Here is a 23,961-nt window from a genome sequence, read left to right as displayed (position 1 = left end):
TTATTGTAATGTGACATGTGGACTTACCTGGGGCTGTTTCCAGCCAATATAGCACCATGTTTCCTCCAGGTTACACGAGGCGGTGGCACCCCACTTACAATACACTCAAGTACTGCTGGCTTGTTGATGTGCACTGACACTGTCTGGGAGCCTTCCATGATAGTTGGCGCAACTGAGGGAACAGGTGACAGATACATAGGTTTTTACTAGTTCGTCAGCAGGTAATGAATTCACCTCTTAACTGAAACTAAAAAACAGGCAGGATAAACAGTATCGCTACATAATAATAATAATAATAATAATAATAATAATAATAATAACAACAACAATAATTAAATAAAAATATTTAATAATAATAATAATAATAATAATAATAATAATAATAATGTGTTGTATATAAAAGATGTAACTGTACCATTGACAGCCAAGTTAAACTGTCGTGTGGTCTTTCCAGCGATGTTGCTGGCCACACATGTATACTGAGCTCTGTCACCGAGCTCAGCCATGTTGATCTGTAAGTAGCGTCCACCAGACAGAATACGCACACGGGCAGAGGCCTACACAAACAGGAAAAAGGAATTTGTCATAACTTTTGAGCAGAACTTATAAGAATAGTTGGGATAAAAGTTTGTTCGTTTGATTTTTGACCTGCAATGGTTGGCTATCTTTGAGCCAGGCCAGAGTTGGAGGTGGAACAGCGTCAGATTTGCACTCCAGAGTCACCTGTCTGTTCTGCAGCACGGACACGTCCTGAGGTGTACTCTCACCCGCAATGTTAGGGGGGACTGTTAGAGGAAAACCAGAAAGAGACCAGCACTGACATAAATTTTATAGCCCAATATCATCTCACCTTATTGGTTTTTAATTGTCTAGATAATCATGGCAGGAGAAATTTTAGTGAAAATGTTTTTATTTTATCATTAAGTGCAGATTTAAGTTATTTTCCTTCCAGCCATAGAATGTTTCTGTTATGTACATTCAGTGCACACTGCAATCTCTGTTACCCACCATGCACTCGAACCAGGAACTCCTTGTCATCATCTCCTGCTGGGCTGTTGGCTAAGCAGCTGTATCTGCCTGTGTCCTCCAGCTGAGGACAAAAAACTGAGTGTCTCAGTATGAAAACAATGGAAAAAGACATAGAATACACAGTATGTAATGAAAGGATCGTTTTAATGTTTTTATAGAAAATAATTATAAATTTAATTTAAATTTAATATATGAGAAATGGGATTTCACTACAACAAACCCTGGTGACTAACCTGTGCTGATGCTACACGTAGCACCTCTCCTCCCCGCAGGAGGCGGAGGCTGTTGGTCTGTGGGAGCGGGCGTCCGTCCTTCAGCCAGGTCAGAGAGGGGGCAGGGATACCTGAGGCCTCACACTGAAGCTCCAGGACATTATTCACCACAACAGATACTTCTGCTGGTACACCAGAGTCCTTGATGCTTGGAGGGTCTGACAAAGAAAACAAACAAAATTTCTTTTCTCATCCATGAATCAAAAGCTGAAGCTGGAGAAAAAAAATTATAATCTGCTTTGACTCACCCAGCACTTTCAGGTTAAAATGGCGGCTAGCTTGACCAGCAGTATTGTTAGCCACGCAGGTGTAGCGTCCTGTATCATTGACTTGAGCCTGGATGATTTGCACTGTTGTATTCAGATTGAGGAGTTTGAGGTGGGGGTCAGGAGTTAGAGTGACGCCTTCTTTGAGCCAGGACACAGTGGGGGTTGGTGTCCCATCAGCAATACACAGCAGAGAAGCCAAGTTTCCTCTGACTACAGTCACATCTTCTGTGCTACCTGCTCCATCCAGACCAGGAGGGACTGAGGAGAGAAACAAAATATGTGGTTGATCATAATTTATTGCCCTTAGAATGGTGTTGATTTATTCCTCAGATTTTACAAGCGAGTAATGTTTTCAGACTCACCATGCACCTGCAGGTTAAAATGTCTGTTGTCCACACCTGCTCTGTTTGATGCGACACAGGTATAAGTGCCACTGTCCGACACCTGGGTTCGAGTAATGCTGAGAGATGCAAAAAACACAACAAATAAGTAACCCGTTATATTTTTAACTCTAAAATAACCAACAATAGAGAAAAGATTGCTGCGTAATTGGCACAAGTTTTCATTGTTGTTTTTTTTATTTTTCTCTCTGTTTGATATAAATCTCAACATATGGAATTTCAGACAAACATAAATGGAGAAAGTCTGCTTATAATATTTGAAACTCCTTTTAAAAGAATTTGTTTGTGTATTTCTGTGTGCTCAAGTATTAAGATCTTTGAAACAGCATGGCGTACACATGACACACTTTCTAATGCAACTAATTACAATGGCAGGGTGAATTTCAATATTGATTTCATAGGTTTTTAAAAAGAGAATTAATTAAAGAAAAACTTACTTGCACAAGTAAAATAAGTACTAGTATAAGATATCTTTGCAATTTTTCCAGATAAAGAATAACGCAGATATCTTACCCTAATATAACACACAATTTTGCAATAACTTCATCCTGAGTGTAGGGAAAATGCTGACCAGCATTACCCTCACATAAGATTCACAGGAAGTTGGTCTTAAAGCAGCACCATGTGTTACAAACTCTTCTTGAGCCCTGTCCACTGACCTACCGGAGCACCTGTCCAGCAGATAGAAGCCGAATGTGGGAGGACACTGGCAGAGGGAGGCCATTTCTCAGCCAGTTGAGCTGCGGAGGAGGTGAGCCTTTAGCGACACACTCAATGTTGACAGAACTGTCCAGAACTGTGGTCAACTGCTCAACTGTGTCACTGTTGCCGTCTATCACAGGAGGCACTGAAAAAGTCAATGAAGAAGAAAATCAGTGACAAAAAAAAAACTCCTCATACAATCAAGAAAGTTACTCAACTGTTTGCACTTGATGATAAAAATGTATATACGAATTAAACCCACCATAAACATTCAGATTGAATATTCTGTCCTCTTCTCCTGCAGCATTGGTGGCCACACAGGTGTACTTGCCACTATCAGTGGTGTGAGCTCCAGTCACAGTGAGTGTGCTGCCATCTGGACTGATCCTGAAAACAAAGGCAGCATTGCATCATCATTATAATCATTGCTGTAAAATTCCCAATTTTCTTCTTTTTTGTTCTTTTTCTGTGGCAAGTATTACCTGAGCCCTGTGTTTCTCATGTTGGTGATGACTTCTCCATCCTTCAACCACTGGATGGTCGGAGTCGGGGTTCCTCTGGCTCGACAGACCAGCTGGATGCTTTCATTTAGCAGGACCCCCATTTCACTGGGTAGCTCTGCTCCAGAGATACTGGGAGGGACTAAGAGAGAATTAGGGGTTTTAGCACAATCCTTTGAATATCACGAGAAACTGTGAATTGGTGAATAACATGTATTTGTATGATAACAGAAAAGATTGACAAGATGACAGCATACGGTCGGCTCATAAAGTTTGACAAAAATCTGTCAAAATATTCTGTAGGTCCTTTCTGGAAACAGGCTCTGCATGTGCATGTACCTTGAACGGTGAGGTGGTAGCTCTTGCGTGCCTTGCCCTCTACGTTGGAGGCCACACACGTGTAAGTGCCACTGTCAGAAAGCTGTGACCGTGCGATCTGCAGCTTGCTTCCTCCTGAGAAGATGTGCATCTCCAGAGACTCTGAGTTCTCTATAGAAACATTACGTTTATAGATTTAGTATAAATGAAGAGAGAATGACAAAGCTTCTGTACCTAGCTATAAATATTATGGTTTGTTCCCTTTGCCTGATCCATTCTTACTCATGTTTTTGTCCTGTGTAAACTTGAAAGGAAACAAAAGGCTATTTGATTTAAATGTAAGATACAGACGATTAATGGATCTCCTTTTGCAGAACTTTTAATATTAAAGTACAGCTTCTTTAAAGCTATACTCATGCATACCTATGGATCGTCCATTCTTCAACCAAATGAGGCTGGGAGGAGGGATCCCAGTAGCATCACAGGCAAGGGTGACTGGGTTACTGATGGTTTCCACAACACTCTCCTCTGCTGGGCCATCTATACTTGGAGGTACTAAAGAGAGAGAGAGAGAGAGAGAGAGAGAGAGACGACGCATATTTTTCTTTAATATTATATTCTAAGTGTCGAGCATTGTTAGAAAATATATGTGATTTATGAGTTTTCAGATTTTTGAATACATAAACATGCATAATGTGATACCATAGATATTCAAGTGGAAGTTCTTGTCAACTTGTCCAGCAACATTGGTGGCCATGCAAACATATTGTCCAGTATCAGACACCTGAGGAACAGAATAGACATATAAGGAAAATGTAAAAAAAAAACAAAAAACAGAAAAACATTAAAAACAATAGTCAGTCATCCAGTGTTCCTACACCTTTTCCATAGTCAAATTTAAGCATTTTTAAAGAATTTTCAAGCTTTTCCAGCACCTTAGGATGTAATGCAATGCATTTTGCAATGTCAGTTTGCATTTTTAATTATAAAATAAAGTATCCTGTATCATAAATACATATCTGGCATTTGCTGGCCGGCCCAGCTGACTTCCTGTGACAGAAACGAAGGGCAATGTGAGGCTGGGCCAGTCTGTTGGTTGCTTTTATTTGAGTTTTTATTTCTTTATCTAAAAATGTAACTGTCAATGTCAGTCTGGTAGAGATTTTTCATGAAAGTAGTGAAGTTAAAATTTCAAGCAGTTTCAAGTGCTTTATCAAAAATCCAAGTGCTTTTCAGGCCTTTCCAAGGATTTCAAGCACCCTTACAAACCCTGGTTATCAATCCACAGCAAGATGTACCATAAACTGAGTGATTTATATGGTAGCTCATCATATTATATGATATTTTGACTCATCATTCAGCCATGCAGTTAGTATGTACACACACTATGCTGTCATAAATCTACTAGGCTCCATGACAGGTGAAACCACTCTCTAATCCTGATCTAACTTACCTTTAAGCTACCTTTAATTCCTTCTCTCATCCACAAAAAGGACAGATACTACATTGTATCTGCTTACTAATAGCCACTAATTAGCAACCCATCTGGTATCTTATAACTGCAGCATTTCGCTGCAGTTAAATGTTGGGAAAATCCTTGCAGGGTTAATACATTTACTCATTTTACATGAGAAGTGGTTGCTACTTTGGCTGAGACGAGAAAGAAAAGGGTGACTCCTACAAAAACACAGAAAAAAGACATCACACCAATGGCCATTCTGTCTGACTTGACGTACGATCACTGAAAGATGTTGCTGAAAAGATAAAAATGATAGAGCAAAGAACAGACAACACAGCAATCATTCATCTCTGACCTCTGAGCCTTTGATCTCCAGCATCTGTCCCTCTGCCAGAATGCGCAGGTTGGCTGATTCTGTCACCACCCTGCCGTTCTTGTACCAGGTGATGGTAGGTGGAGGTACAGCATTGGACTCACACTCAAGAGTTACTGATTTACCAACAAGCACATTCACCACCACAGGAGAGTCCCCGCTGCTGTCCCGGATACTCGGAGGAACTGGAAGTTGAACATTTAATGTCAGGCCAAAGTCAGGTGCTCATTGTAAAGTACACACAGTGGGGAAAAATTACTCACCAAAAACTGTGAGGTAGATGTTTTTGTAGGCCTCGCCTGCTGCATTCATTGCCACACAGCTGTACTTTCCTCCGTCAGATACTTTTGCTTTCATAATCTGTAGCATACGACCACCTGAAGGCACAAAGGGACACAAACACAATTAGAATCTACTATAATTACGCAGTTTGTTATTTGTTGATAATGGCATGCTCATAACCAGATATCATTTCAAAGCAAAATGGCTTCAGTTGTCAAAGACTGTTCAATACTTGTTCTGTTCAATGTGACCAAAGGTCGCAGTACCTGGCATGATGAGTGCATTGGTGTTGGCCTGAATGGGGCCTCTGTCGTTTAGCCAGCTCAAGGTGGGAGGAGGGAAACCGGTGGCTTCACAAGAAAGAGACACAAAGTTGTTCACCACCACAGTCACAGTCTCAGGACTCAGGCCGATAATGGTGGGAGGCACTGAAAGGAAAAAGATAAGACACATTCAGTATAGCAAACAGTATTTTCAGTTATTTTAAAGTGAAGAAAAATAGCTTTTCCATTTCAATAAATTGTCTTCAAAAGTCTTCAAGTGAAAAAAGCAGTGATTAATTCTTCATCCAGTTCATCTTTTCACAAATTGCTACAATAAGGCAATGAACAATGTACAGTAAATGCAATTTACTGATTCACATGTGACTCACCATGCACATTAAGGTTAAATGATTTTTCTGCACTTCCAGCCACATTGTCAGCCACACACACATAGCGCCCTGTGTCAGATACTTGAGCAGTCAACACCTGATGGTTGGGAAATATAGAGAAATACAGAATCAAGTAAGAACACAGATCTACTGAACATAGACATAATATGTCATATCAACAGTATAAGCATGAATTTACACATTCTAGACATGATTAACTTTAACATAGAATTGGTTTAAATATGAGATCTGGATGCAGCACTAAGCTTGTGTCCAATTTGCCAGTGACCTTTTGTGCTGTTTCAACAAATAATCCCTTGTGGCCGAGAGGAATTTTCACATTAACCACAACTGTAAATGAAACATCTGTAAAACTGTTTACTTGGGGTTGTGTAACCAGATCCTGTAGTATATCCATGGTTGAGAGCAACTATCTGTACCTCCTGGTTCTTACCTGAAGTGTTCGTCCATTAGACAGAATTCTATGTGACCCATCGGAGCTGACTGGCTGGCTGTCCTTAAACCAAGTGATCTTGGGGGCGGGGTTTCCATCCGCATGACACTCCAGTTGAGTAGTTTTGTTTACAAACACTGTGACCTCATCAGGCAAATCGCTGTCTGCTCCCCTTATGATTGGTGGCACTGTTGCAGGACAGAAATTTGACATGAGAAACCTTTCTCTTTGTCAAAGTGACTGATACTTGTACCACAAAGAAAAGTGCTTTTACTCACATAATACTCTAACATCATACTGAATGGAGTCTTCTCCAGCTTCGTTGACAGCCACACATGTGTACCTGCCTGAGTCTTCAGCCTGCGCTCTGGGAATCTGTAACACTCGCCCACCTAAGAACAAAACTCATTAGTAGCAACTCATTCTCTGGCTTGTTCCCTCTCTTTCTTTCAGTTTTCTTTTTCAATCTCACCTGGCAAGATCAGAACTTTGTCATTGGAAGTCATCAGCTGTCCATCTTTATACCAGGTGAGTGTTGGAGGGGGTACAGCATTCGTCTCACAATACAGAGAGATGGGATTGTTGAGTATGACATCTCGAACATCCCCTCCAAAGCCTGGGGAAGATGTAGTATCACCAAATCCACCAGGCCTGTTGAAATTAGGTGGAACTGAATAAGGGGAAACGAAAAAGAGGAAAAATGTTTAAGTGCCTCAATGAGTGAGCATTTCTGGAAACTCTCAAGTGTCAAGATGATGGATCTCCTTTTATTTTAAAGGATGTTGACTTTAAAGTGAATGGTATTATTTTAAATGCACAACCATTTTAATATTTCAATAAAAATTCAGAAACAACAGAAAGAGAATACTCTTTGAGCCCAGGAAATGCACAAATACTCTCAGTTAACACATCAACATCAGTCAACCCAGTTCACCTTGTATATTTACATCAAAGTCCTTCTCATCCTCTCCAGCTATATTAGTGGCTACACAGGTATAGCGGCCCGTGTCTGACACCTGAGCATGCTTGATTTGAACAATACGACCGTTGGCTGTTATGGACACATGGTCATCTGCCCGCAAGATCTGTGGAGGAAAGAATACATGAGAGTGGAGAAACAGAGCAGCTTTAACAGGTTCTGCCATAATCTCCCATGCAATCCACTCAGATTTCTACCTGTCCGTCCTTGTACCACTCCAGTGCTGGGGTAGGAAAGGCCTGAGCTGCACACTCCAGGGTCAATGTGCTGTTGACCTTTATCTTGACCTCTTTGGGGGCCAATCCCTCCCCTGGGATATCGTTCTTATTGATCTGAGGGGGAACTGGAGTCAGGACACATGTTTTAGATTACACTGAGTGCATTATTATCCCTGTTTTTTAAATATGTGAGGTGTCTTGATATCTCACCATCTCAGCCACTATGAGATGGTTCAGAAACCTGAATAAGATGTTCACATGCCACAGTACCCCAGATATATGAGTAGTCTATTCAGGTTTCTCAAAACTGGGATAAGCTGTTTACATGCACAAAACATGACCCAGATACTCTAAAAACCTGATCATAACCAGGATACACACTCGTTGACATACATATCACCAACAGGTATAATGAAGAGAGAAGGGAATTAATATCAGTACTAACTGATCGGGGAATCTGCAACGAAAGACTTTCTTCTAATTCATCACTTAAGAGGAACGGGAATAATAGAGAAAATTTAGTTATTAACTCCAGTCCAGTAGCTGGCAGTAATGCACTTGTATGCTGGTGTGCCAACCGCTATTTAAACTCAAAGAAGAAGTCAAACTCAAAGAAGAAGTAAACTTGTAGAGTTGTCACGTTAAACTGCAGTTCACTGTTTAATGCTTCACGTTCCGTCTGAAGAGAAATGCTCAGTCCATCTGTGTGTTTAGCTCAGCTAGTTGTTAACTCGATTAGCCAAACAGACTGCAGGACTCTGCTGCCCACCTGCTGCTAGTTAACAGCTAACTACATCTCCTATTACATTCTTCTCCTGCTTACGTCCCATGGAAGATCTCTGTTCATCCCAAACACATTTTCTGTCATCCCCAGGACAAGGGGACACCATTAGTTTCGAGCGCTGAAATAGGTATATAGTTTCTCAGGAATTTACATATTGTTTGTTAACATGTTCAATTGTTGTCAAAAATTGGATCAGTGATAATTATATGTATATATGTATATATATATATATATATATATATATATATATATATATATATACACATATATAATTACCTGTATATGTAAGCATGTAAAACAGAGATTTGCCATATAAAAAGCTTTATACTATACTACGATTCTTTTTCTTTTCTGGTGAAGAAAGACACAGAATGTTTACAAAGATGCAGCCATCTCACCAAAAACCTTGACTTCATAGTGCTTCAGTGTCTCTCCAGCCTCATTAGTGGCCACACAGGTATATCTCCCAGCATCCTCTTCTTTAGCATTGAGAATCTGAAGTGTCCGCCCACCTGTGAAAGCATGAGTGTTGAATGGCTACAGATGTACATATTGTATTCTATTCAGCTTGACTCTGGTGTTATGTGCATCTCAAACCTGGAAGGACTCGGACGTTGCGACTGGACTCAAATGGATTGCCGTCCTTGAGCCAGGTGATGAGAGCAGGAGGGTAGGATTGGACTTCACATAACAGAGAGGTGGGGCTGCTCAGAGTTACTGTCACCTCCTCTGCAGAACCGTCAGGACCTGAACCAGCAATAGTGGGAGAAACTGGCAAAAACAGGAAGGAAGCAGAGAGTAAATTCATCTCAAATAGTTTGATTACTTCCAGAAAGAAATCTTCAGTGGATTATAAAAGGTCATGTTAATACCTAGGACGTTGAGGTTGAAGTGTCGGCTGCGATCCCCTGCACTGTTAGATGCGAGGCAGCTGTACCGGCCAGTGTCTGCAACCTGAGCCCCAGAGATCTGGAGGAAACGGCCGTGAGACAGAACTTGGTGGCGTCTGTCAGGCACCAACAGCTGTCCATCCTTCAGCCATTTAATTTCTGGTACAGGGTTACCTGGGAAATTATGAGGTGAGATTTACAAAGTAGTAATATACAGAGATTACTATGCCTTTAATTTCATTTTGATGAAGACAATTTTTATTAGAAAGCAAGTGCAGGGTGTCTACAGGTATCAGACAATCACATTTAATGCTTTTTGAGACCTTTTCAAGACAATTTTGAAACAAAATTTAGATGTATTTTCATGAAAAACGTATTTCTATTCAAGCATTGCTGTTAAGTACAAAGGTATGCAGTATACACAATATGTGGTCCCATGCACAGGTAGGTTTTATGTAGGAATATGGTTATCAGAGTGAGTTAGGTTAATCTACATTTTGCCAATAGATATAAAGTATAAGACAGTAAAAAGACAGTATTAGATTAAGTGGTAGGTTTAAAGATTTGTAACATCAGAAATGTGGACTTGAAGAATTTGACTCATGTTGATGAAAACAAATGAAAAGATGGATATATTAAATTAGATGAAATATCTGTGGCAATTTAGACCTCACAAATTTGAATTTGAGACTTTTTAATGACTTTAAGGCCTCATATTTGTACAATTTAAAGACATTTTAAAGCCTGGCAGACACCCTGATATCATTTTGATATCAATGCAGAGATGTAATACATGATGTCGTTACCTGACGCCTCACAGGTGAGAGTAATGTTGTGTTTCTCTTGGACTTTAGTTTCCACAACAGTTCCCTCATCCACAATGCTTGGTGGAACTGTTGAATTAGACTGAAAATCAATTACACGGTTCTCACTGTCTCCCAAATCATTAAATAGTACTTTAATCATTATAGGGAAGTTGATCAAGACATATTAATATTAAAATACAAGATGTTTGTGATATCTTTACCAAGGATGTCAAGGTTAAAGTTTTTTCTTTCCTCTCCGGCGCTGTTAGACACAATACAGGTGTACCTCCCAGCATCTTCTACTGCAGCAGGCATCAGACGCAGGCTCCGGCCACCTGGAGATTAAATTGGCCAATTATAATCATTTATCCATTGTCATCATGGAATGTTTTCAAAGGCTATGTCAGCATCAACTTGCTGTTTTTTCACAAAAGGGAAACATCCCAAGGATGTGTTAACAACATTTTGAGCCTGTTGAAGGTAAATCACCCCTCTTTGAAAACTGGGATCAATTAACATGAAGAATTTAGACTCTTGAGGCTCACAGCTGTTAAAACATTTACGAACCACTTCAACTGGATTCGAGATTGATGGCATCTGTCTTTAAAAACAACTTTGTCTTAACAGGGTTCATAATAATCTCCTGAGAAAACGCATGACAAATGTTGTCACAATGTGAATTCTGCAGTCAACTCAAATAACCTGACACACCTCAATAAGAGTCTCCCGATCTGACCACCATTATAAGCTCTTTGTTTTGTGAGAGTTGGTCAACTTTTTAAACAATTACATTTAATTGGTAAATAATCCCCCATTATCCTAAGCTATGTTCAAAATATAGAGAAGTTAAAAACCAAATGAGTCAACTTGGCAGAGTGTGGTACTTTTTATTTTCTGCATAAGCGCTCTATGTAGTATGCTTAACTCCAGGGGCCACGGTTTCATTTGAAAGCACCCAATACATCTTGTTAAATGTTTAAAAACACAATTCAAAGCAATTGCTCCCGTTTGTCTTCTTCCACAAACCTCTGTCTGTTGAGTTTGGCCCCAGTTGCACTGATCCTATTACACTGAATTACTGGTGATGTATTGCAACTGCTTGGCTTTTGAAACCCAGCTAGGAAACAAAATAGTTCCAGTTCCTCCTTAGAAAATTTAGACTATCGCTCATATTCTTGGAGGCTTGCTTTCCTTCAGTCTGTTTCTTCACGAGTGGGACACTAAACCAAGAACATTTTTTATTGACCTTTGAAGATCTTTTGAAGAAGCTTAAAAAGTTAGAGTCAGAAATATTGCATATAGTGTGAGTTTTGCAACTTGGATTTATCAAAAGGTCAAACAGGAACTCACCCGAGAGGATGCGTACTGAGCTGGAAGCTTTGATTGGACGACCGTCCTTCAGCCAGGTGATAGCAGGAAGAGGGATGCCTGAAGCCTCGCAGCTCAGAGCAACTGGGTTCTTCACCACAACACTCACATTTTCTGGCACTTCCACTTGACCAATTATACTAGGTGGAACTGAAAAGAGAGCGAATGGGACAGAAAGAAAACTTAAGACCTTGAGACTCTCCAAACTGAAGATTACAACAAAAAAGATTAATGCAAAAAAAAAAAGGAAAGAAACATTTGAGAATTCATACCATGTACACTGATGTCATGCTTGCTGTCAGTCTGTCCTGCCACATTAACAGCGATGCAGGTGTAGCGTCCCGTGTCTGACACCTTAGCGTCTTTAATCTGCAACAGCCTCCCCTCGTTCAGAACCTTGGCACCATGCTGGCCCGTGATGGGCCGCCCATCTTTCAGCCATGTGACTGCTGGTCGTGGCACGCCCTCTGCTGCACACTGCAGGGTCACATCACCTCCCTTTGTCACAGCAATGTCATCGCTGTCGCCCTCGCTGCGTCTGATGGAAGGGCGGACTGAAGTGAGAAAAGCAAGTCAGTTGGTGCACGTGCTCGCCAACAGTATGGCTTTTAACAATTTGCTGCATAGGCATACATTTTTCAAACTGTCAGTGTAAATGTAGAGGATCAAGGATCTGCATAATGTTTTATATCATTTTAACTTGATAAAAACATGGGTTTGTAAATGTTATGCTTCTACTGATTTTTTTTTTTGCCGTGCACTCAGTCTAAGCCCTGGTCCAAAATACAATAAATACACTTTCACACTTTCTTTTGACTATTTCTTCCTCTTTTACCATCTTTGACACACAACACCAGCACGGTGATGTCAGATCACACACTGTTCCCTCCTGATATGTAAAATACATAACTTTGTTTCTCTGACAAAAGGAAAATTGATAACAGGAAAGACTGTGGTTACTAGATACATACCATAAACTTGCAGGCTGTACTCTTTGGAGGTGGTGCCGGCTGCGCTGGAGGCTGTACAGGTGTAGGAGGCTGTATCTGTCCTCTCAGCGCTGGAGATCTGCAGCTGGCGACCTCCTGACAGAACCCTGAGTCGCTGGTCTGACTTGAGATCAGAACCTGGGACACACAAACCACAGGTTAGTTATGGTGTTTAAACATGTCACCCACATTGTATTCAGTGCATCATTTCAACCAATATAGCATATTTCTTTTGCTCCTGTTGCAGCTTTGTGTATCTCTGCCTGTTACAAACACAAATACACTTACCATCCTTCCTCCACATGAGACTGGGGGGCGGTATGCCACTAGACTCACACACCAGAGTGATGAGACTTCCTTCAATCACAGTCAGGGGAGACACCTCCTCTGACCCGCGGATACTGGGAGAAACTGTAATAATGACAGAACACCAAGAGGAGGCGCACACATCTCATTCAAGGTACATTCGGTGCATTTCACAGAGGTTAAAACCAAAGCTTAACATGTGACATCTGTGTTTGTGAAAATATGAGAGGAGAATAAAAATGTAAATAAGTTCCCAGAAAATGTTTATAGCGAAATGTACATCACTCTTTGACATATATTAAACCACAATGCCCAACCATTGCTGCTGTCATAAAACACTGGCTGTGTTTATAAACAGGTAATTAAGGCAGCAAGCCAAGTCAGTTGCTAAGTTGTTTTAATGTTTTACTTTACAAAATCAAATTCGTTTAGAAAACACAAACCCACTCTATGAACAGAATAACAAACAAATAGAGCCACAAAATTAAAATAAACTCACCCCAGACATTGAGATTATAGTTCTTCTCTGTTTTGCCCGCAACATTGGTGGCTTCACAGGAATACCTGCCTGAATCCTGCACCTGGGCACTATCGATCTAACATTCAGATTCATAGACAAATCATGAGAAATGTTAACAACACACTGATACTTTAAACTTTAAACTCTGTCAGTTTTACGATTTCTAGCTCTGGCTGTACCTTGAGCACACTCCCGTCAACTGAGACTGTCAGACCAGGCTTCCTGAAGAGTGGGCGGCCATCTTTGCGCCAGGAGAGGGTCGGTGGAGGGATAGCATCACTCTGGCAGTGCAGCTCCACTGGACGGCTGAGCATCACTGTGGCATTCACCTCCTCACCTTTGATGTTAGGTGGCACTGTAGCAGACATGAAGGCAAGCTACAGATTATTAGAGCTGCAACAATTAGTCAATTAATCGATCGGTGGATTAAAAGAAAATGCCAACTATTCAGTCATTTTTAAAGCACAAAAAAGTGAAACATTTGCTGGTTTCAGCTTCTTGAATGTGAGGATGTGCTGCGTTTATGATAGGAAATGAAGAGTCTTGGGGTTTTGGACTGTTGGTTAGACAAAAGAAGAAATTAGAATTTTTGGGCTATGGAAAATTGTGATGAGCATTTTTCAAAATGTTGATTGGCTAAATGATTAATTGTAAAAATAAAAAGCAGGTTAATTGATAATGAAAATAACCTTACAGATTGTTTAATCAGACATCGCCACTGAAAAGTGAATTGATACAAAGTAAGACACTAAATGAGGTACTAGACCGTGAAAGTTAGCCTGTTAGGTCATTCTAAATGCTGAACACTCTTCATATTACCTCATCACCAAACAGAATAATTGCTTCCTGGGATGCACATGCTCTGTTAAATCGGGCATCTGGTGCTCTTTAAGTACTAATTCTATCTTGGGCTATGACAGCACCAGTTTAACATTTTGTTTGGGGTTTTAACAGAGTACCTTCATTTCCAAAAAGATCCTGAAACTTTATCTTCATGGAAATTGCTACCACGCACACATGCATATGCATAATGACACATCAGCAAAAGAAATCCCCTATGATTGTCTTTGTTCCCTCCTGACTATTTAGGTGATCACAACTGAAGATGGATAGACTACTAGAGTTCATATCATTTGAATGACTGCTGGACATAATTTTAATGTGGAGCAAACACCAAAACACACACCTCTGAGCAAACTTAACAACTTTGGCGTAACAACTCAGGAAATGTCTGCCTAATGTATGACAATGTCTCTCTTCTAACTGCTTATATTTATTACGTTTTTTAAGAGACAGTCTCCCTTTTCCAGTGAATCCAACTTTTCTGGTACAAATTCATGCTGACCAGTTTCCCCTGCATTATGATTACTGGAAAGAGGACAAGTCACTGGGTAAGCCCAGAAACAGGCCTTCAGCTCAGTATTTGGTCAGACACAGGAAGCTGCTGCAGAATGGTAGCAATTACCACAACAAATCTGCCTTTATTTCTCTGGACAAGCACTTTTTGATCTCTCAAAGGAAACACATGTCATGTAGATGTTTGTATTCTGCATACATATGATCAAACAGACATACAGGGACAGACACACGCAAACCCAGCCTTTACAATCCCCTATATGTAAACTACTCGTCTCTGTGTCATTAGCTTTGATTAGACTTGTATAACAACTGAGCTGCCATCAAGCTCAGCTCTGTGTAGGAAACTGACAAGGTTTATTGAAAGGCTAAACTTAGTCGAGTCATACTTCCTCTGCATGCACATGTTTTGCTCAAGGCCTTTTTCGAATATTGTTTCAGTACGTCAATTCATGTTTCATGCCGGATCTGGTGCTCTCTTGAAGGCATTACAAAGACATTAAAGTAAACAGGAAGACTTTGTCCTGAGGAGAAGGCCTGAACACAAGTAATGTTCTTTCAACAGTGCCTTACAAACACCTGCCTAATAAAGCTAATGTTTTACAACTTTAATACTGAAAAATTCATTCGCATTTCAAGGGCATCCCAAAAAAACACCAAGGTCTGACTTATTTGTAATGCACTGCAGAATTTATGATGTCATTGTTGGCTGATAAAAGGTTTAATCTGAGATCAAACAGCAAGCAAAAGAGAGTCGGGCTGCAGTTTATATTCTTATTTGATTTGTTTGACATTAATTTTTTCAATTAATTGATAATTGGATTTTCAGTAAATTGCCAGAAAAACAGTGTCAGAGAATTATCCGTAAACTAACAATGACATAATATATGTAAATAGTTTTTCTTAATTGTCTGTCTGACAGTCCAAAACATAAATATATCCAGTTTACTATCATACAAGTCAAAGAAAAGGTGAACATCGTCGCATTTGTAAGATTGAAACCAGAGGGTTTTATGTATTTTTGCGTGAAAAATGAATAAAACAACAAATCAATTAGATTTTTTTGTCATCAGCTAATTGATTAATTGGTTCATCACTTCAGTTAAAACCTGATATTTAAGATTTTATATATTATTTAATAGACTCATAATTCTCATATGATCTCATATTTCAGTGGATGTGCCTTCGTGCAACCAAACATCTGTAAAAACCAACAACATTAACAATACAACTATTTTACAATGTCGCTTTCTAAACGCAATGTAGCTGTATGTATATATGTTGTATATGGACAGAATCACCGCATGCATACAGTATATATGTATATACTACAGGTATGAAACAATGACTTATATATAGTGATTTACTCACCATAAACCCTCAGGTCGTACTCTCTTTGTTGTTCTCCTCCGGCGTTGACAGCCACACAGGTGTACCTGCCTGTATCACTAACCAGTGCACTGTTCAGAGACAGCACTCTGCCACCAGACAACACCTGAGAGAGAGACATAAACTGATAAGACACCAGGTCATAGTGCATAAAACCTACAGAACAATACCATGACTCTCAGACACATGTTTCATATTACTTTTTGTTGTTAAATAAAACAATTTGAGGAGACACTAGGCTACATTTTGCCTCTTAACAAACGTATATAATGATAGAGATACAAGGTTAAGATAATCTGTATACATCCACAATCTTGTTTTTGAGCGTAAACTACTTAATTGAAGCATGAATTGGTTCATTTTAAACTGATTAATAGGTACCTGTATGCCGTGTGATACACTTGCCACAGGGCTGCCATCTTTGAGCCATGTGAGGCTCGGTAGAGGAACCCCGGTGGCCTCACACTCCAGCCTGGCTGGTTCATTCACCACAACTGTTACTGTACCACCTCGGCTGGAGATGACCGGAGGCACTGTAAGAATAAAAAAACAGAAAATGCTCAAGAACAATTGTCTATTGTTTTCATGTCTACTTTTCTGATTTGATCGAAAGAATAATCAAATCTCTGTTTAATGTATGTCATATACAAAGTCACTTACCGAACACCTGCAGACTGTGGGAAATCTCAGCAACTCCGGCCAGGTTGACAGCGACACATCTGTATATGCCAGCATCAGACAGCTGAGCCCGTTCAATTTCCAACACCTGGCCGCGCTTCAGCATAGTTACCCCAGCTGCACTTGTCAGTGGTCGGCCATCTTTGTACCAAGTGATAGCTGAAACACAAAGGTAATAATAAAGAAAAAAGCCATGAAAATTACGTGTAAATGTCATCACTCAGAATCAGTTTATTATTATCAAAAAAATGAGTATGCAAAACCAATAGTGAGCATGTGCTCATAAAACTTGAGTTGTAATATCCAGTAACTACTACTGTGATCGCTTCTACGTTGAAATGAGGAGTGCAGTGACAAGTCTGAAATCCTACAATGACTTGCAGAGCCTTTGCAATTGACATCATTTTAGGTGCTAGCATCTTCAGTATAAGCACAGGGACACTGCACTACTCAGCAGTTGACCTTAAAGATCTGAAAGGTTTGTAAGACATGCAGACCAGAGACACGTATTTTGACTTATTTTACCATTCAATGCTTCATAAATAGAATTAACTAGTAGACATTGAATCTAATTATTTATGTTTATGTATTTATTTTGGTTTTAATTGTTGAATAATCTTAAGAGAGACAAAGCATAGAAGCTCACAAACAGGATCTCTATGTTTTTGCTAAGGTCAATAGACCTTAAAATTGATTTCTAAAACAATATTTTCCCATGTAACATTCAAAGATATCAGATTATTGGAATGAAACACCTGCTGTGAAATGCAGAAATGTCCCAAGAAAAAAAAAACGTGTGAGTGTTCAATTACATCGGAATGTGATGGCTTATCTGCACTGAACTTGTACACTGGAAAATAAGGCAGTTGGGGGAGAGTGAAACTGCCTGCAGGGAGTCATCTGAGATCAATTTTCTGCTGTTCCATTAATGGTGAAAGATAAGGAAAGCAGCAGTGCAGCCAATTTCAACTCAGCAGTCAGAATGAACTACGCCCTGGAGCCTCTGAGTGAGCACAGCAGGACGGAGGAAGATGTTTGTGAGCCATCTTACCAGGTAATGGACTGCCTGTGGCCTTGCACTCGAGCTCAGTGGGAAAGCCCGACAAGATGGTCTGGTTGATGATCTCTCCAGAGTGGGGGATACTGGGAGGCTCTGAGGGACACAAAGTATTACACACAAGAGCAACAATTTATCAGGTGATAGTCTTCTGTCTCCACCTAGTCCCCTGACACAGAAAGTAAGTATATATGATACAAACCAGGCAATGAGTGAGACGAGGGACTGAAACATGCAGAGAGAGTGCTGTGTGTATCTTTTTAAGTTACCATGGACACTGAGCCGTATGTGCTGTTGGGCTTCACCAGCTGCATTGGTGGCCAGACAGGTGTATCTCCCTGAATCCTCTAGTCGTGCCTCTTTGACCTTCAGGGTTCTGCCTGCAGGCTCCAGCTGTGAGAGACACACGCACAAGCAAACACAGGACACGGACAATTTAGACTGGTAACTGTTTTCATTAAAATGTGAGCATTAAAGTACAATCCACATGCCAGAAGAATTAGTCAGAGAAAGGTTTTTGCTGTGTCACAAGTTCATTTTTGAAAACAGCATATTTCTACTTTAGTCAGAGGAAGGAATTGACCTTTTATAGCCATTGGTTAAACATTTAGATTTCGCGGACAAAGGCTGTGCTGTTTGAAGGAGTTCTCAATGAATCCAAACACCAAAGAGGATTTCCCTAATGCCCCTTATTAAACACATACATGAACATTAAATCTCAGTTCAATCAACACTATGAAATACTACAGTAGGAGGAGGTTGGGATGGTGAAGGGAGCTGTAGCAGCAACAGTGTTGGCAAGAGTGTGATCATCAGAGTAGCAATGACAAGTTGAAATACAGTGTACATACAGTGGACCTGCATGAACATTATTTGATGCATGCCAACACAGCTATGAATTAGCCAATCACTGTGAAGCATATTGCAGCTGATGCCAATCAGTTAATACAAGCATGACTTCTGTGCTTTGCCTGAACTATGCTTAATTTCTGTATTTAAACATAACCCTACAAGCCGACATTGTTGCTAAAACAAAATACTAAGCAACCTTGACACAAAACTTTGCCTTTCACTGCTCAGCCACTTAGCAAATGTTTGTCGTTGCAGCTGGAAATAGAACAGTAGTTTTTTTCTTTTGTGTTGCACGGTAGCGAATCAAATAACTAATCATATTTTTGACTCATGTAAAATTTGGTGACTTTTAAACAGCTTACAGTGCTCTTTGCGATTCGGCAGCATACGTCTGCATGGGTTTGGCTGAAGCTGTGGTATGTTGTATCAAAATAAATGTACTAATATTCAGTCAATAAGGGAACCAACCTGAAGGTGCCCCTGTGTTGTATCCACAGGTCGACCATCTTTAAGCCAGGTAACGCTGGGAGGAGGGATGCCACTGGAGATGCACTCCAGACTGATGGACTTGTGGAGAACCACTGACCGTTCAGCAGGCCCGGTGGTACGAATGGATGGAGGAACTAAAGGGATGAAGAGGAAAGAGTTACTTACTTAAATCACTTTACAAATGATTTTTGGAAAAGGGGAATTACAAAAAGGCAGAAAGTGGTATTTACCCAAACTGGGAGCATCCCTCTGGCTTGCATTTAAAGCATAAATTATATTTATTGCAATTATAGTAGATACAAAACTATCCACCAGAGTCATTTGTTGTCATAAAACAATTAATCTACTGCAAATCAAATGACAAAGCATTTTTATATTTTACCTTGAACCACCACATTGAAGTCCCGCTCGTGGTCTCCGGCTTCATTAGTGGCCACACACTGAAAACGAGCTGCATCAGAGACCTGAGCGCGGGAAATGACCAGCCGTCGACCGCTGGCTGCCACCCGTAATCCCTCACCCTGTCTGACTGGTTTTCCATCTTTATACCACCTGGAAAAGAATTGTTTTAAAGTAAACATGTGCATATATGCAAGTATATGTATATCTGTGTGCATAAGATGGAGCTCTTACGTGATGACAGGTGCAGGTGTTCCAGTGGCTTGACACTCCAGCTCCAGAGGGCTGTTGATTATCACTGTGCTGTCTGTCACGTCATCAGCTCCATCAATGAAAGGAGGAACTACGATTGAAAAAAAATATTTCTGTTAAGTATTTAAGTAAAATTTAATGTACAGGACTGTGAAACAACCACGATATATTTATCTGTCATTTAAACTTTTTAATTTAAGGGTGAAAAATCATCATGTAGTAAATTAAAGACTAAAATTAATTGCATCATAGCTTGAATAAACACTGAAAGTGTTATTCCATTACTTTAATTTATTCAGCTGATACTCACAATATCAGAAAAGATCAGTATAAATGTTATAAGGAATATAAATAGGAATGGGTTCTCATGCTCTGAAAAGGATTGAACTGGTATCTGGTATCTGTGAGTTCTTTTGAGTTTATCAGTCAGGCATGCTGAGCCACAGTAAATTGGCAGGTGTCTGTTTCTCATGTGGTATGCACACATGGCGTACATAGCAACAGCGTCAGCACAATCCCACAAAATCAGCTCAGGTTTCACATGAGTTGTCGTGGCCGAGTGGTTAAGGCGATGGACTAGAAATCCATTGGGGTCTCCCCGCGCAGGTTCGAATCCTGCCGACAACGGCACAGTGTTTTTTCCAGCTGTCACAAACTGATAAAATAAACTAAGAATGACAGGAGTCGTTGTTGTGGAGAGTTTAGGGTTGCTTGTTTAGGTTGTCTGCACATTTTAGGTTCTTTTAAGTCCATGTATCTATTTATATTACCTGTGGTTCCACATACATAGGAATTGTTTATTTCTTGTATAGTTGTATAGATTATTATTGTTTATAGTACAATTTGCACTGTGTATATACATTGTATATATCTTGTTTTCTATTTATGTTATGTACAGAGTGTTTTTCTTTTTCTTGCGGACCCACTGCTGCTGTGACAAAATAATTTCCCAGTCTGGGATCAATAAAGTAATTCTATTCTATTCTATTCCATTCTATTCTATTCTATTCATGCAGATTGAAATACAGGCGATGTCACAATGTGGTTCAAGAAGCATTGTGAAAGTCTTAAAAGTAGATATGTAAAAGCAAATCAATTTTTCAGTAACATCAGTTACCTTAAAGAATCACAGAGCCATACTGAGAGTGCTTTTCAGGATAGTTCAGCCACATCCCTCTGTACATTACAATATGGCTTTGGTAACCTGAAGCAAGATAATTCCAAAACAAATGTCCTGGCTCTTAGCAGCTACTGTATAAAACACTTATGACTGGGTGGCCATTTATTGGAACAACCTTCTGTGAAGTCTTTTCTTTGATGTGTTTTTATCTGGCATGGGCTGGGAATCAAATGTTTGGCTTCTGTTGCTTTTTGAACTTGCAGAGGTGAAATAAAAGTTGAGCTGCTGTTCAAATGCTATTCAGGGAGATAAATCAATCTTTATTTTCATTAATGAGAGCAGTTTGAGTCAACTGGAATTGAGGTCCACCAAAGAAATCGTTGTGGAAAGAACAGTCAGGACAGCCAAGGCTGATTATATTACCACAATATTCATGCACATAAGCAAGCCAATCTCTGAGAAAAGTTAGATTTTACAAAATGTAAGAAAGGTACGATATGCATTTTTTGATGCATGGATACAGCCCACAAGTCTGATTAGTTTGGGTCTAAAGACAAATAAATGTGGCATGAGTGTCTGTTTGTGCCATGCATGTTATTTTTCTGTTGCTTTACCTAAAACTCTGACGTCGTATTTGACCTCCTTCTCCCCAGCGATGCTTGTAGCCACGCAGACATACCGTCCCGAGTCTGACACCGTGGCTGAGAGGATTTCTATTTTACCCCCCTGCTCCAGAACACGGACACTTTCACCATCACGCACAGGAACTCCATCCTTCAGCCAGGTGAGGGAGGGAGGTGGGTGTCCCCCGGCCTCACACTCCAGGATCAGAGGCTTGCTGAGGACCACTTTCCTCTCAGTTGGCCCGTCATCACCCCCTGCAATGGTAGGAGGCACTGGGGGGGAAGGATGCATTAAAAAGGAACAGAACAAAAGAAGGGTTTTAAAGCTTCGAGGACTTTTCTGCTTGACTGACATCTTATTTACATCTCACGCTCACGGCTTTCATCAGCCAACAACATGTAAAACTGCTTTACGCTTTAAGTCCTCCACTCTGAATCCATTTTTATGCTCTTCAAGGATCAAGAATATTTTTATATTAAATTGTTTGCCAACTATCCACAGCTGTTTGAAATTATTCTTGACTGCTATAAATGTCTCTCAGCTTTGTGAGTGAAACCAAATGCCTTAAAGCTCTGATTAATACAATAATAAGCTTCAGAGCTCAGAACATATGAAAAAGATTGCAGATGCAGAGAAAATGGGAGCTTAAGTTCAGAGACTTACTCACTTCCTACAATTTGAAAGCCTGATTTAGTGTCAAAATGTGCTTTAGATTTTCTAAATCACATAGTTAAGACCTGTTTCTAAAAGCTTTGGTTTCAGACTGACAGCACAGTGAAACAGAAATGTGTGCAGATCATCAGTTATTGGGTTCTTACAGTAGACATCCAGTTCATAGGTCTTCTCAGCGCTCCCGGCCACACTGGTCACCTTACAGGTGTACTGGCCTGCGTCTGATGCCTGCGCCCGAGGGATCTTCAGGTAGTGACCTCGCTCCATGTACTGAGCCTGTCGGTTGGAAAGGATAGCCTCTCCGTTTCGGTACCAGGTGATGGTGGGAAGTGGCACTCCGCGTGCCTCACACTCCAGCATTAGCACTGTGTCCAGCAGGGCTGTGACCGCTGTGGTTATGTTCCCACCTTTGACGGATGGAGGTACTGGAATAATGAAACAATATTGCTAAAATCAGAAAATTGTAATTCAACTGTAGATGCATATATACTGTAGATTTACAGCATACAGAGTAGGCTTTATACATAGGAACTGATTGCGTAGGATCTGTCTCAATCCACACTCACCATACACACTGAGGTTGAAGTCCTTGGACTGTTTGCCAGCTGTATTCATGACATTACACTGGTAGCGAGCCTTATCCCCAAGACGGGCACTTTTTATCCTCAAAACCTGACCCCTGTTGGTCACCTCCAGGTTGGGATCACCAAGAAACACCAGCCTAGAAACAAAAGTTTAACCCTTTAACAAATGTATCTATAGTTTAACAAATAGAGTTATAATAAAGTTATTTCTATTTGTTTGTTCATTATTATCATAATGTGGACAGTAAATACTCTAATATTGAATTTGTACGTTGCGTTAAGCTGTTAAACGGCTGCAGTTTCGTCCGGTTTAGACACAAAAAATAGTTGTTTAGGGTTAGGAAAAGATCATGGTTTGTGATATGGCAGCAAACAAAGCATAAAAGGAGAGGTTTGTTTCCTGTGTAAAGTCAAGTTATTATTACAAAACACATGGTTTATTTCTCTTTTCTGCGATTCTTTAATATCCCATGACTGTCAAAGGAAGCAGATACAGATCTAATGTTTGTAGAACCAATCACATTGCGATCTTGTGCATACTAATTAGGTAGATCCAGCAAGTTCTGGTCTAGGAACATGGCCAAAATTTGTAGCTCCTAATAGCAGAGGCACTTACTTCCTGTCCTTGTACCAGTTGATTGTCGGAAAGGGCACTCCTTGCACCTTGCACTCCAGACTGATTTCCTGTTTGACAATGGCTGAAACATCTTGAGGAGAGCCTGATCCTTCAATGGTCGGTGGAACTGGGACACAGAGCAAGAGTATCATTGTACATCAGCTGACTCATCAAGAAACTGATTAAATGAGAAAGCTACCTTCATTATTGTGGAGTTAATTTCAAGTTCTGTTTGTTTATAAGTCTGCACACAGATTTTTCCTTGTTATTCTTGGAGTTTCCATACACAACTGCTCTACTCA

The 23,961-nt window shown here is 40.2% G+C and overlaps 1 protein-coding gene and 1 non-coding gene across 2 annotated transcripts in view; one reads left to right on the top strand and one right to left on the bottom strand.

Moving 5' to 3' along the window:
- Positions 1-23,961, bottom strand: part of hmcn1 (hemicentin 1) — a 92,616-nt gene that overhangs the window by 14,389 nt on the left and 54,266 nt on the right. Inside the window, 45 exon segments of the mRNA XM_073477320.1 lie at positions 28-172; positions 416-557; positions 649-785; positions 1,009-1,090; positions 1,263-1,459; positions 1,550-1,828; positions 1,933-2,030; positions 2,635-2,818; positions 2,936-3,060; positions 3,156-3,315; positions 3,513-3,662; positions 3,915-4,046; positions 4,194-4,275; positions 5,306-5,508; positions 5,587-5,700; positions 5,872-6,033; positions 6,258-6,354; positions 6,712-6,899; positions 6,990-7,103; positions 7,184-7,381; positions 7,646-7,796; positions 7,888-8,033; positions 9,091-9,204; positions 9,290-9,463; positions 9,565-9,756; positions 10,389-10,475; positions 10,610-10,723; positions 11,739-11,906; positions 12,029-12,310; positions 12,728-12,883; positions 13,034-13,156; positions 13,551-13,647; positions 13,751-13,926; positions 16,299-16,422; positions 16,698-16,849; positions 16,977-17,153; positions 18,046-18,147; positions 18,321-18,444; positions 19,372-19,526; positions 19,775-19,944; positions 20,026-20,134; positions 21,778-22,059; positions 22,606-22,884; positions 23,026-23,180; positions 23,660-23,786. Coding sequence (XP_073333421.1) covers positions 28-172; positions 416-557; positions 649-785; positions 1,009-1,090; positions 1,263-1,459; positions 1,550-1,828; positions 1,933-2,030; positions 2,635-2,818; positions 2,936-3,060; positions 3,156-3,315; positions 3,513-3,662; positions 3,915-4,046; positions 4,194-4,275; positions 5,306-5,508; positions 5,587-5,700; positions 5,872-6,033; positions 6,258-6,354; positions 6,712-6,899; positions 6,990-7,103; positions 7,184-7,381; positions 7,646-7,796; positions 7,888-8,033; positions 9,091-9,204; positions 9,290-9,463; positions 9,565-9,756; positions 10,389-10,475; positions 10,610-10,723; positions 11,739-11,906; positions 12,029-12,310; positions 12,728-12,883; positions 13,034-13,156; positions 13,551-13,647; positions 13,751-13,926; positions 16,299-16,422; positions 16,698-16,849; positions 16,977-17,153; positions 18,046-18,147; positions 18,321-18,444; positions 19,372-19,526; positions 19,775-19,944; positions 20,026-20,134; positions 21,778-22,059; positions 22,606-22,884; positions 23,026-23,180; positions 23,660-23,786 — 6,925 coding nt within the window.
- Positions 20,589-20,670, top strand: trnas-aga (transfer RNA serine (anticodon AGA)). The gene has a single exon. It is a non-coding gene; the product is annotated as a tRNA-Ser (tRNA).

The sequence above is a fragment of the Pagrus major genome, chromosome 11 (assembly GCF_040436345.1).
Source record: "Pagrus major chromosome 11, Pma_NU_1.0".
Classification (NCBI taxonomy): domain Eukaryota; kingdom Metazoa; phylum Chordata; class Actinopteri; order Spariformes; family Sparidae; genus Pagrus; species Pagrus major.
The sequence above is the reverse complement of the archived record's forward strand: the minus strand, read 5'-3'. Positions and strand labels throughout refer to the sequence as shown.